This window comes from Sarcophilus harrisii, chromosome 4, assembly GCF_902635505.1.
Source record: "Sarcophilus harrisii chromosome 4, mSarHar1.11, whole genome shotgun sequence".
Taxonomy (NCBI): Eukaryota; Metazoa; Chordata; class Mammalia; order Dasyuromorphia; family Dasyuridae; genus Sarcophilus; species Sarcophilus harrisii.
Window position 1 is genome coordinate 41,389,744 of NC_045429.1, and position 10,884 is coordinate 41,400,627.

Consider the following 10,884-nt stretch of genomic DNA (forward strand, 5'->3'; position numbering starts at 1 on the left):
TAATGACACTGGAATTAGGAGCAGCTATTCTCTGTTGCTAAAAGATTGGGATGGTAGGGAGAGCAGGCATTTCTGATCACATCAGTCCTATCAACAGCATTCCATAAGCAACATTTCTCTTAAATTGTTCTTGTTCAAGTTTATGGATAGATTTTTTTGAACTTTGGATTTTTCTATTAATTGATTAGTTACATAAAATTTTTGTATCCATATACATGCTTGTATGTATATTTTGGGGCATAATTTCATGCATGAGGGGAAGCTCCTGACATAGGAAATCCCTCTATCAGTACAAATTGGAAACTCATCTTCCTACAAAACATTTATACATGTATATATGGAAGCTAAAATGTTATGAGGTTAACTATATTTCATATGAACTTATAAAGGGACCTTTGGGTTCAAATGGCACAAAAACCTCATTTGGAAAATGAGGAAACTGGAACCTGAGCAGACAGAGCTGAGATCTGAGCCCAGATTCTCCTCCTCTAGCCAACTCCAGTGCCCACAGTGGTCAAGCAGCATACATGGCTTTGGTCAAACATTGGAAATCGGCTTAATTGTTAAATGCTACTCTTTGACTAGAGATTCTATAGACCTTCTAGGCTACATACCTCATGTATGATTGGGCCACGTTTTTCTTTGTATCTTTACCAATTTCTTCATGTTTTCTTTTCTTGAGAACTAAGATCTAATCTTTCTCTTGCCACAACTCACAGGGCAGATCTCCAAAGTATAGTTCTCTTACTATCAAAACACTTGACATGTCTGCATCCCTAAAATTATAGTTCAGGAGCCTCTACCATTGTGTTTAGCTTTTATAGTAGTCAGAGGAAAAATAGCTCAAAGTAAAAGCATTTACTGGAGGGGCATATCAATAAAAGCCTAGCACCTACTCCAAAATATGATGACGCTCTGGGATCAAAGAATGACACTGATCTAGGATGTATGAAATGACATTTCACCTTCCAGGTCCTTTTCATGGAACCCCAGCCTAATATATCAGTTGATAATTCAATAAACATTTATTAAGTTACTTCTATGTGCCAGGTACTATGCTAGACACCTGGGATACAAAAGCAAAGTAAAGCAAAGCACTCCTTGTCCTCAAAGAGCTTACATTTTGTTAGGAGAAATAATAGTATAATAATAACTAGAATTTATAAAGTGCTTTAAGTTTGCAGAGCATTTATTTATGCTCTATATAAGCATGAGAGGGAAGGGCTGATATTATTCCCACTTTACAGATGAGGAAACTGAGATGAGAAGTTAAATATCTTACCAAGGATCATAAAGTTGAAGTATCTGAGACAAGATTTTGATTCAGGACTTCCTGACTCTAAATCCATCACTATCCACAGTGCCACCATATATAAGTATATTCAAGGTATATACAGAATAAGTATATTCAAGGTATATACAGAATAAATATAAGGTGATTTGTTGGAAGAAGACATTAGCAGTTGTAGGAATCAGGAAAGACCTCATGTAGGTGTCCCTTAAGAGGAAAATATCTAATTATCTGCTGAGAGAAGCAAATGAGCGTCCCTAGACTCCCAAATTCATATGGTAGTAAGGATGCAGGTCTACCTGCATCCTTAAGCCTCTCATTCTGGGAGCTCCATAGCAGTATCCACCGCTCCAGGAACCTCCTATACTAGTCTTACAATAACCTGTCAGTGAAAAGTGCCAAACTTTGCACCACCCCTGAGTTTCCAAGAAGGGTTCAGAATAGTGTGCTATTTTACTTCTCTTCTCTCTCCCACCTCCTGTAATATTATACAATTGAAAAATCACCAGGAGTCAGAAGTCCTGGGCTCTTGAAACCAGATTTGCCTCTAAACATCTGACTAACTTTGAGCAAGAAATTTCACCACTCAACTCTCAGGAGAGAAAAAGAAGGATAATTCCAAAAAGCAAAAGCAAAAGGAAGAGGATGAGGAATAGAAAGTAAAATAACCCACATCTGAGAGTCAGCAAATATTTCACCCAAAGTAACTTTTGCTTTATCTGGGGATCACTTATCTTACAATTTCATTCTCTGGAGCAGAGCCAAATAGGTCTCTCTGAGCTATCAGAATAAAGGGTACCAAATCCATGCACTTTGTTCTATAGGAAAACCTGCCCTCAGAATCTATTCATTCTTACTTTGTAGGCAATTGTAACAAATTCCATTATCTAGATTTTCTGCTCTAGTCAGATTAGTGACAGAGAATTGGAAGAAGAAGAGGGTATTATTAATTGGTGGTGGAAAGAAAGGGTAACTGACTGCGAGGACAAGAACAAAAATCCTAAAAAACAACAATAACGAAAAAAAAAACATAGTCCTCTAGAGGTCTTTAGTATAGGGGCAAGAAATGCTTGAGAATATAGCACTCTTTGTGACAAATTACACTAATTATCATAATAAAGACCTTAAGTTTTGATAAAATGTTAAATTATCTTCAAGATGCCAGCTGAATATGTGGGAACTATATTGATCTATATTGATATCTATAGATATCTATATTGATATCTCATGGATATTGATACTCATGGAATTTGTAAATATAGTAGATTTTAGGGCAGACACTATTTAATTTTTGACTTCCCCAGGCTTTAAAATTGATAAACACCACAAACAGCTTTATATATATATTAAGAGTAGGAACTATCTTTTGCCTCTTTTTGAATCTTTAGGACATAGCACAGTGCTTGGCACATAATGAGGCTTAATATTTATTAACTTAGTTGAATCAAAAGCCCTAATGGAAATCTTCTTCAAGTTGGGCAAAAATTTTAGTAAAATAGGAGCAAAAATTGTATTGTGCAATGAGAAGGTTCAATAATGGACAGTTCCCTCAATGGATCAGTCTCTTCCCTTTTCACTTCACTTTGCACTCCAGCTGCTGAAGTCATATTCCTAAAGCCCAATGCCGATGAAAGCTCAAGAATCTCTCTTGGGTCCTGCTTCCCTCTAGAATAAAATATGAACTCCTCCATTTGATAGTTAAAGCCCCCAGCAGTGTGGTTCTGATGCTTCCCTCTCCAGGAATATCACTCTCCTTCACAAACTCAACAATCCAGACAAACTGACCGACTTTCTGCTCCTGACAGACAAGTTTCCATTGCCTTCCTGACTTTTCAGTCTCTCTTCTGTGTCTGATTTCACATGATTTCACCTCCATCTCTTGGAAGCCAGTTCAAGGGTGACTTCCCAAAGGAGGACCCTATTTTGATACTCCACCTCCTCAGTAACCTCCCCAAGATAGTTTTGAATATATTTTGTAAATAGTTTCTATTGAAGGTATGTGTGCAAGCATGTGTGTGCAAGCGTGTGTGTGTGTGTGTGTGTGTGTGTGTGTGCAAGCTGTTGATTCTCTCCCTTCCCCAATAAAATAAGTTCTATGAGATTACAAAACCTCTATACCTACCCCAGTTTCTGGGATATAACAAGTTCCTCATAATTGCTTATTGGACAAGTGTGTTGAATATTGCATTGTTGAACAAAGCAAGAGTTCACTATAACATTGAATTATTCTATTGAAGGTAGAGAAGCTTTAAAAAAAAAAAGGAAATTAAGCTTTGGGGAATGGAAAAACCAGTGAAGGTCCTAGAAAAGAGATAATAAAACATACCTCCTCTTTCATATCAAAGAGCTGAGGGACAGAATATTGGACAGGTTGTCAAACAAGCATTCTGTATCAGATGTTTTTGCTAAATTGTTTTTGTCATAAGAAGGTAGAAAATGATTAGGAAGTAAAGAGAAAAGGCATAAATATAATTTTTTTTAACAAGGAGGAAAGTAATTATGGTAGACTGGAAAGAATAATGGCTCTGTAGTGAGAGGCTCTGGATTCAAGTTCTGTCTCTGATATTTAGTGCCAATGAAACCTTGAAAAAAATCATCTAGGGGCAGCTAGGTGGTACAGGACACCAGTCCTGAAGTCAGGAGGACCAGAGTTCAAATCTGGTCTCAGACATTTAACACTTCCAAACTGTGTGATCTTAGGCAAGTCACTTAACACCAATTGCCTCAGCAAAAAGAAAGAAAGGAAGGAAGGAAGGAAGGAAGGAAGGAAGGAAGGAAGGAAGGAAGGAAGGAAGGAAGGAAGGAAGGAAGGAAGGAAGGAAGGAAGGAAGGAAGGAAAGAAGGAAGGAAGGAAGGAAGGAAGGAAGGAAGGAAGGAAGAAGGAAGGAAAGAAAGAAATATTTAGCCACAATGAAGGCCTCAGTTTACTCAAAAATAAACTAAGGGGAAGGGCGTCAGGTCCCTTCTAGTTCTAGAGCTATGAATCTATGTAGCATTTGGGAGAGAAGCCTATAATATGTTTAAAATATTAAAACAAATAAACAAAAAATCCCAAACCTGTTGTCTTGGGGGAGCAAAGGCAGGGAGTTCAGCTTGAAGTATATAAAAATCAACTTATTTGGAATATTTCATTCCCCAACAATGATATATATATACACACACATATATATGTATACAAACACACACATATACACATAAATAAAAGCATGTAATATATATGCATGTCTACTTTAAAAACATATATATAATATATACATATAATTTATATGCATTGTTTTACTGAATATTTCCATTACATGAATTAACAATTAACAATGGTTACCTGTTTATTTCTCTCACATTAATACTGACTCTATCCCCTAGGTTCTACTCCCTACTGACAATCCATACGGCAAAATTACTGGCACAGTCAAAAGGAAGTTGTCTTCAAAGTTGTAACTCATTTTCACCAGTTGTCGAAAGCCATCCCTCTGCTGAAGAGATGTCAGGTTGTCGTAGTAGTGTTGGATGTCACAGTAAAAAGCTTTCCTTATTTGCTAAGTGCCAGGTTAATTTATAGAGTATTTTCTTCCCTGATTCAATCATTTCTCTCTACTGGACTTACTTCAATGAGATGTTCTATGGATGAACTTATCAGTAGTTGTGACATGCTTTGCAAAAACAGAATGTTCTATGAAAGCAATGATAATTAACCATAGATCAACTTTCCCTTTGGGTCAGCTTGTGCTTTCTCAGATTCCTGGAGCATTCAAATCGAATCATTAAGAAACTAATAATAAATTATAAAGATGCAAAAATCAATTAATTAGGCCCTAGTTAGGGAGAAAAAATACCCAATAATGTTTTTGTGCATGTGATGGCGAATTTCTCTTATGGATGATGCAGATAATTTAATGATAGAATCACAGCAAAAATTCATTATCAGGGTAACATCAATTAGTGTCTGAGTACCGCAAATCTGTAAGCACAATGGAGTCCATGGCTCATATGCCTTTTTTAATGACATATTTGTGATTCTATGCTTTGACAGTATGTTGGGTTTTAATTTTTTGCAGTCTATAAATAATGATGATCACATAAAGGGTCAGGAGGGAATAGTCAGATTGTTTCTCTTTTAATCATTGAATCACTATGTACAAAAGAGCTACACTTAATAAACACTGATTATTTCAAGACCTCTTGGGGGTTTTGTTCTTGTCTTTTTAATGACCAAATAAAAAAATGACTATGGTTTCTATATTACTTTTGACATTTTAGAAACTGAGTTATGAGCTTATCTCATAATAGATTGCCTAAAGAATCTTTCTTTGTTCAGGAAATTATTTGAGGTGTTTGATGGTAAAATGTTCCTGTTTCACTCCTTAAAACTTCATTCCTTATCCCCACCTTCTACCCCTTTCTAGTCCCATGTGTCCTAGACCCAAGAAACAGATTATCACCAAATCTTACTTGTGGAGATGAGGCTCCAAAAACTTTTTTGAGGCTGTAAGAACAGAAACCCCTTTAGCCAATAGCAGAAAAATGGAGTTTCCATTGGCCAATGAAGAAGGATATGATACAAAGGGAAGATAATTTCCAAGTGGAATTCAGTACTGCATTGAATCAAGTTACTGAAAATAATTGCTACCCTATATATATATGTTGCTGTTGTGCAGTCAAATTAAACTTCTTAGAGGAAAGAATTGTTTTGAGTAGTGTAGATGATAGAGCACTGAACCTGGAACTTGATTCAGTGGGTCCAGATGGGAGTTGATCAATCTCTCTTGATTTTTCTTTCTTCACTTGTAAAAAACAAGGAAGGGGCCAGATTCTATGAATTCTAAAGGAAGGTCTTTTCTACTTCTAAATCTCTGATCCTATGGCTGTCTTATCTTGTATTTGACTCTCTAGCATTTAGCACACTACTTGAAATGTAGTGAGACTTTAATAAATGCTTTTTCATTCATTCAAGTACTTGGCTACATTTCACTTATTACTAGTTTTGTTATTTCATCCAACCTAAATATTTGAATGACTTGGAAGTGGAATATAATAATGGATTCTGAGTATTTAAAAGAATATCCTAGGGGAGTATTATAATAATGTATCATTATTAGCATGTATATAGTGCTTTAGGCTTATAAAGCTTTTTACATATGTTAATTCATCTGTTTCTTACAACAACTCTGTGAAGTAGATGCTAATATTCTCCTCACTTTGGGATTGAGGAATTGAGGCAGAGAGAATGTAAGAGACTTGCCCAGAATCTCTTGTTAATAAGCATCTGAGACCAAGTCTTCCTGCCTCCAGGTCTTGGACTATCTAACACACTCTAATAAGGAGTAGATTTTATTTAGCTCCAGTGAGCAGTTAGGAGTACAATGATGGGTAAAAAGTGGCAGTCGGGCAAATTGAAGCTTAATACAAAGAAAAATTCAGCAATTAGAGCTATCTATGGTGGGGAAATGGGCTGACTCAAGAGGCTGAATGTTAATTCAACCTCAAAGATGTAGGTAGGAGTACTTATTCAGATTCAAGATGGACTCAGTAGTATCCAAGGACTTTTCTAACTCTAATTCTTAAATTTGGGCTGGTATAACTGGTTCCTTATAAATAAATACATAAGTAAAATCTCCAAGGGGCAGCTAGATGGCACAGTGGAGAGAGAACTGGCCCTAGAGTTAGGAGGACCTGAGTTCAAATATAGCTTCAGACACTTAACATTTACTAGCTGAGTGACTCTGGACAAGTCATTTAATCCCAAATGCCTCAAAAAAAAGTACAACCTCTATTATAATCGCTACTCCACTAGCCATAAGATTATGAATTAAGATGGTGACGTGTTCTAAATATTATCTAATCTAACCCCATCATTTGATAGATGAGAAAATCAAGGTTAAATGATTTACCCCAAAGCATACACATAATAATCTGCCGATCTGGAATTTGAACTCAGTTCTCAGACTCTGGATCCAACATTCTTTCTTTTGTAAGCTTGAAGGAACCTTTTCATATTTGTTCCAGAAAACAAGAATACAGCAGACTTATTAGACCAGAATCTGTTAGTCTATTTTTGACATGTATCTTTTTGGTTCTCTTGAGCTTTGGGGAAAAAATAGCAACTGGTTTCCAATTAACAAATTGATTTGTTATCTCATGTGTGCAGCAACCTGGCTTCTGTCCTATGAAATTTTCCAAGGATGCATTATTTCCCTCTTTTTATGGATGGCATTGAGATTGAGTTTTTTGTTGCTGTTTTTTTTTTTTTTTGTTTTGTTTTGTTTTTGTTGTTGTTGTTGTTGTTTTGTTTTTGCCCCAGTTAGAATTTAAATTATGTGCTGAAAAACAGGTTTCATGCTTCACCTGTTCTTTTCACACCAGTGGCGGCAGCATTGCACTGGCAGATGGGTAGGCAGGCAAGGAAATACAATCAATCTGTAGGCTGATCCCATTAGGAGCTGCTGGGAAAATACTTCAACACCCAGGTCAAGAAAAGGAGACAAGGAAAATTACCTTTTTTTGAGCAGGGCAGCTCCCTTCCACTCTAATTCTTTCAACCTGGATCTGTACTTCTTGCTCCTAGTACTTCAAACCAGGATTTTCAGAAAACAAGGGTTGGCTGTGATTTTTTTTTTTTTTTTGAGTTGCAAATCATTTTCCTTTTTTCCCACATTACATAGTTTGTTTTTAAAAAGCGTACATTAAATTTAACACAGTAATTACAAAATTGCTCTGCTGTTTGTCTTCACTTATGAACATCTTTTTGTTGTTTCCTTCTGCATTTTTAAAAATTTTATTGATGTTTTTTCCTCCTTTTTTTCCCCTGACATGTCTGTTACTCTTCCCTCACTCATTTCTAATTTCTACCCTTTCATTGATGGTAGCAGTTCTTAGTTCCAAACGATATGTTGGGGTTTAAGACAAAATGATCAGTTTGATGTAGACACTAAATGTTGGGGTTGGGTCTTGTGAAAGATTCACAATGGCCATTCTCTACTGCAGAGGGGGGTTTATTTAGGAGAAGAGGTAACAGACAAAATCAAGAGATATGATAGAAACCAGCAGTGGTAAATATGAAACACAGCTGGGAGAGCATATATTTAGATACCAAAGTGGTTTTAACAATGAACAATGAAAAAGACAAGTTCCCTAGGGGAGCTCACAATTAACCGGGAGAAAGGAAATACTCCAAGAGGTGGGAATAAGCCATTGACCTGCAGGCTAAATCCCTAGAAGTGTTTAGCACCCTAAAAAAGTTACTTATAAGAAGGAAGAAGATACCATTAGGCATGGTGGGGATGAAAGTTAAGATACCATGAGGCATGGGGAGGGATGGAGAGAAAGACACCCCGTGGGGGAATCTGTGGTGAGCTTACCTCAAAGGGGTTCAGCAAAGATGGCAGGGCTATAGATTTATTGGGGAAATTTAACTTCAGGGGTTGACAGGGGGAGGAATTAGCAGAGGGAAAAGAAGAAGAGGTAAAGAGAAGAAAAAAAGAAGGAAAAGGAAGAAAAGAAGTAGGAGGAGGAAGAGAAGAAGGAAGAAGAGAAGAGGAAAGAAAAAGAATCATTGTGTTGCTTCAAGATCTCTGTCATAAGAAATGATAAAAATAGAAAGTAAGGAAAGACATAAAAACTGATGCAGATTGAAGTAAGGAAAACCTAAAAAACAATAAATGCACTTGACTATGATAATATAAATGGAAAGGATAACAAAAACAGAATTTTGTAATTATAATGTTCCAGCTTGCAGTTGGCTGCGTGGGCACCTAGGTGACATAGTGGATTGAGCTGTGGACCCAGAGTCAGGGAAACCTGAGTTTGAATCCAGCTTCAGACACTGTATATTCTTAAGCAAGGCACTACATTTTTGCTGCTTCAGATTATTCATCTGTAAAACAGGAATAACAATGGCACCTGACCCTCAAGATTGTTGTGAGGATCAAATGAAATCATATATATAGATATATAGATATATATACACATTTGATCTTCACATATACCTATGTATATGTACATACATACAAATATTTAAGCAGTCTATAAATACTAGTTATCATTATCATTATTATTATTATTATTATTAGAGAGCAGTAAGGAGATGATATGATAAGAAAATATGTCAATAATCTCCCCTCCCTTTTTATTTTAAAGAAAAAGAAAACATTTAGGTTTTTTCCCTTTCTAGAGTCAAGACTGAAATCATTCTTTCCTCCTGCTTCGAGAACTCTTTTCTCCAGTTTCTTTGCCAGGATTCACTGGCTCAGTCTTGAAACATGCTGGCTTCCACCCCACCTCCCCATGAGCCTTAATTGGAGAGATGTGAGCTTTCCTATGACCCTCTCTATTTTCCCAGTTTCCCTTCCTTAGGACTCTGAGACATAGGGAGAGTCCACAGCTGCTCTCTGATGATGCTTTCTCTTTGTAATTTGTTTTGCAAAGTCATTGCCACATCTGCTTCCATAATAACGCCCCTGGAGAATCATCAGGCTTCTTTTCAAACAAATGAATTTTATCATCTTCCTCAACTTTCACTAGGTTCTTTGACCCTTTCAAATTTGCCTCATTGTTACCCTCATCTTTTCATAGTGCTGTTGTCTAAAGACTTCTTTCTATCTTGTTTTAGCAGCCTATAGGTATAAATATTCTTACTACTCTCCCATTCTCATCACTTCCTCTGTATAACCCTCTAGGTCCTATTCAACCTTTAGAATGGAAATGCGACCACTGGGATCATAGGATCATAGATTTCCAAGTAGAAGGAATCTTAGAGATCTTCTAGTCCAACCTTCTCAGGTTATAGATTTGGAAACCGGGGCCCTCAGGGTTAGTAGAGTGGAAAAGATACTGGACAAGGAGTCAGAATTTCAAATCCCAACTCAGATGTCTCCTTGCTTACAGCCTCTTCCTCTGTAAAATCTTTGGTGTTGAATTAGATGGCCTTTGAGGTCACTCCCAGCCCTAGACCTATGTGATTTCCCCAAGCACCGGTAGGAAGTAATTAGCAAATCTGGGCTTCAAACCTATGTCGTTTTACTCCAGTTCTGAGAGCAACCCATCATTTTCCAAGCTCCTTTTTCCAACACATGAGAAAACTGATCTCATTTCTTAATTTTAGGGGAGTAGAAGTAGATGAATTTGGTTTCTTGCTCCTCATCTGCAAAATGAAAGAAGTTGGATCAGATAATAATAATAATAAAAAATAGCATTTATACACAACACTCTAAGGTTTGCAAAGCAGTTTGCTTACCTTAAGATCCTTGAAAGATAATTGTACATGTTATCCTTGTTTTATAGATGGAAAAACTGAGGCTGAGAGAAGTGAGATGATTTGGCCAGGACCACAAGCTAGTAAGAGAGGGAGAATTCAGACTCAAATTTTCTTGACTTCAAATATGGCATTCCACCCACTAGATCTAACTTACTATGCTTTAATGTACCCATTGTAGGAACAAAAGTCATTGTGTTGTTTCAAGGCCTCTGTCATAAGAAATGAGAAAAATAAGAACGAAGAAGTATGGAAAGATACAGAAGCTGATGCAGATTTGTTTGTGGAGCCCAGAGTGATAAATGGACTGGGAAGGATGATGGGACACATGGATACTTATATGGCA

The 10,884-nt window shown here is 36.7% G+C and overlaps 1 protein-coding gene across 1 annotated transcript in view; it reads left to right on the plus strand.

The window, feature by feature from the left end:
* Positions 1–5,466, plus strand: part of LOC100917431 (uricase) — a 40,693-nt gene extending 35,227 nt beyond the window's left edge. Inside the window, exon 8 of the mRNA XM_023501722.2 lies at positions 4,655–5,466. Within this exon, the coding sequence (XP_023357490.1) occupies positions 4,655–4,729 (75 nt within the window). The 3' untranslated portion in view covers positions 4,730–5,466. The remainder of the gene's footprint in view (positions 1–4,654) is intronic.
* The last annotated feature ends 5,418 nt before the right edge of the window (positions 5,467–10,884 follow it).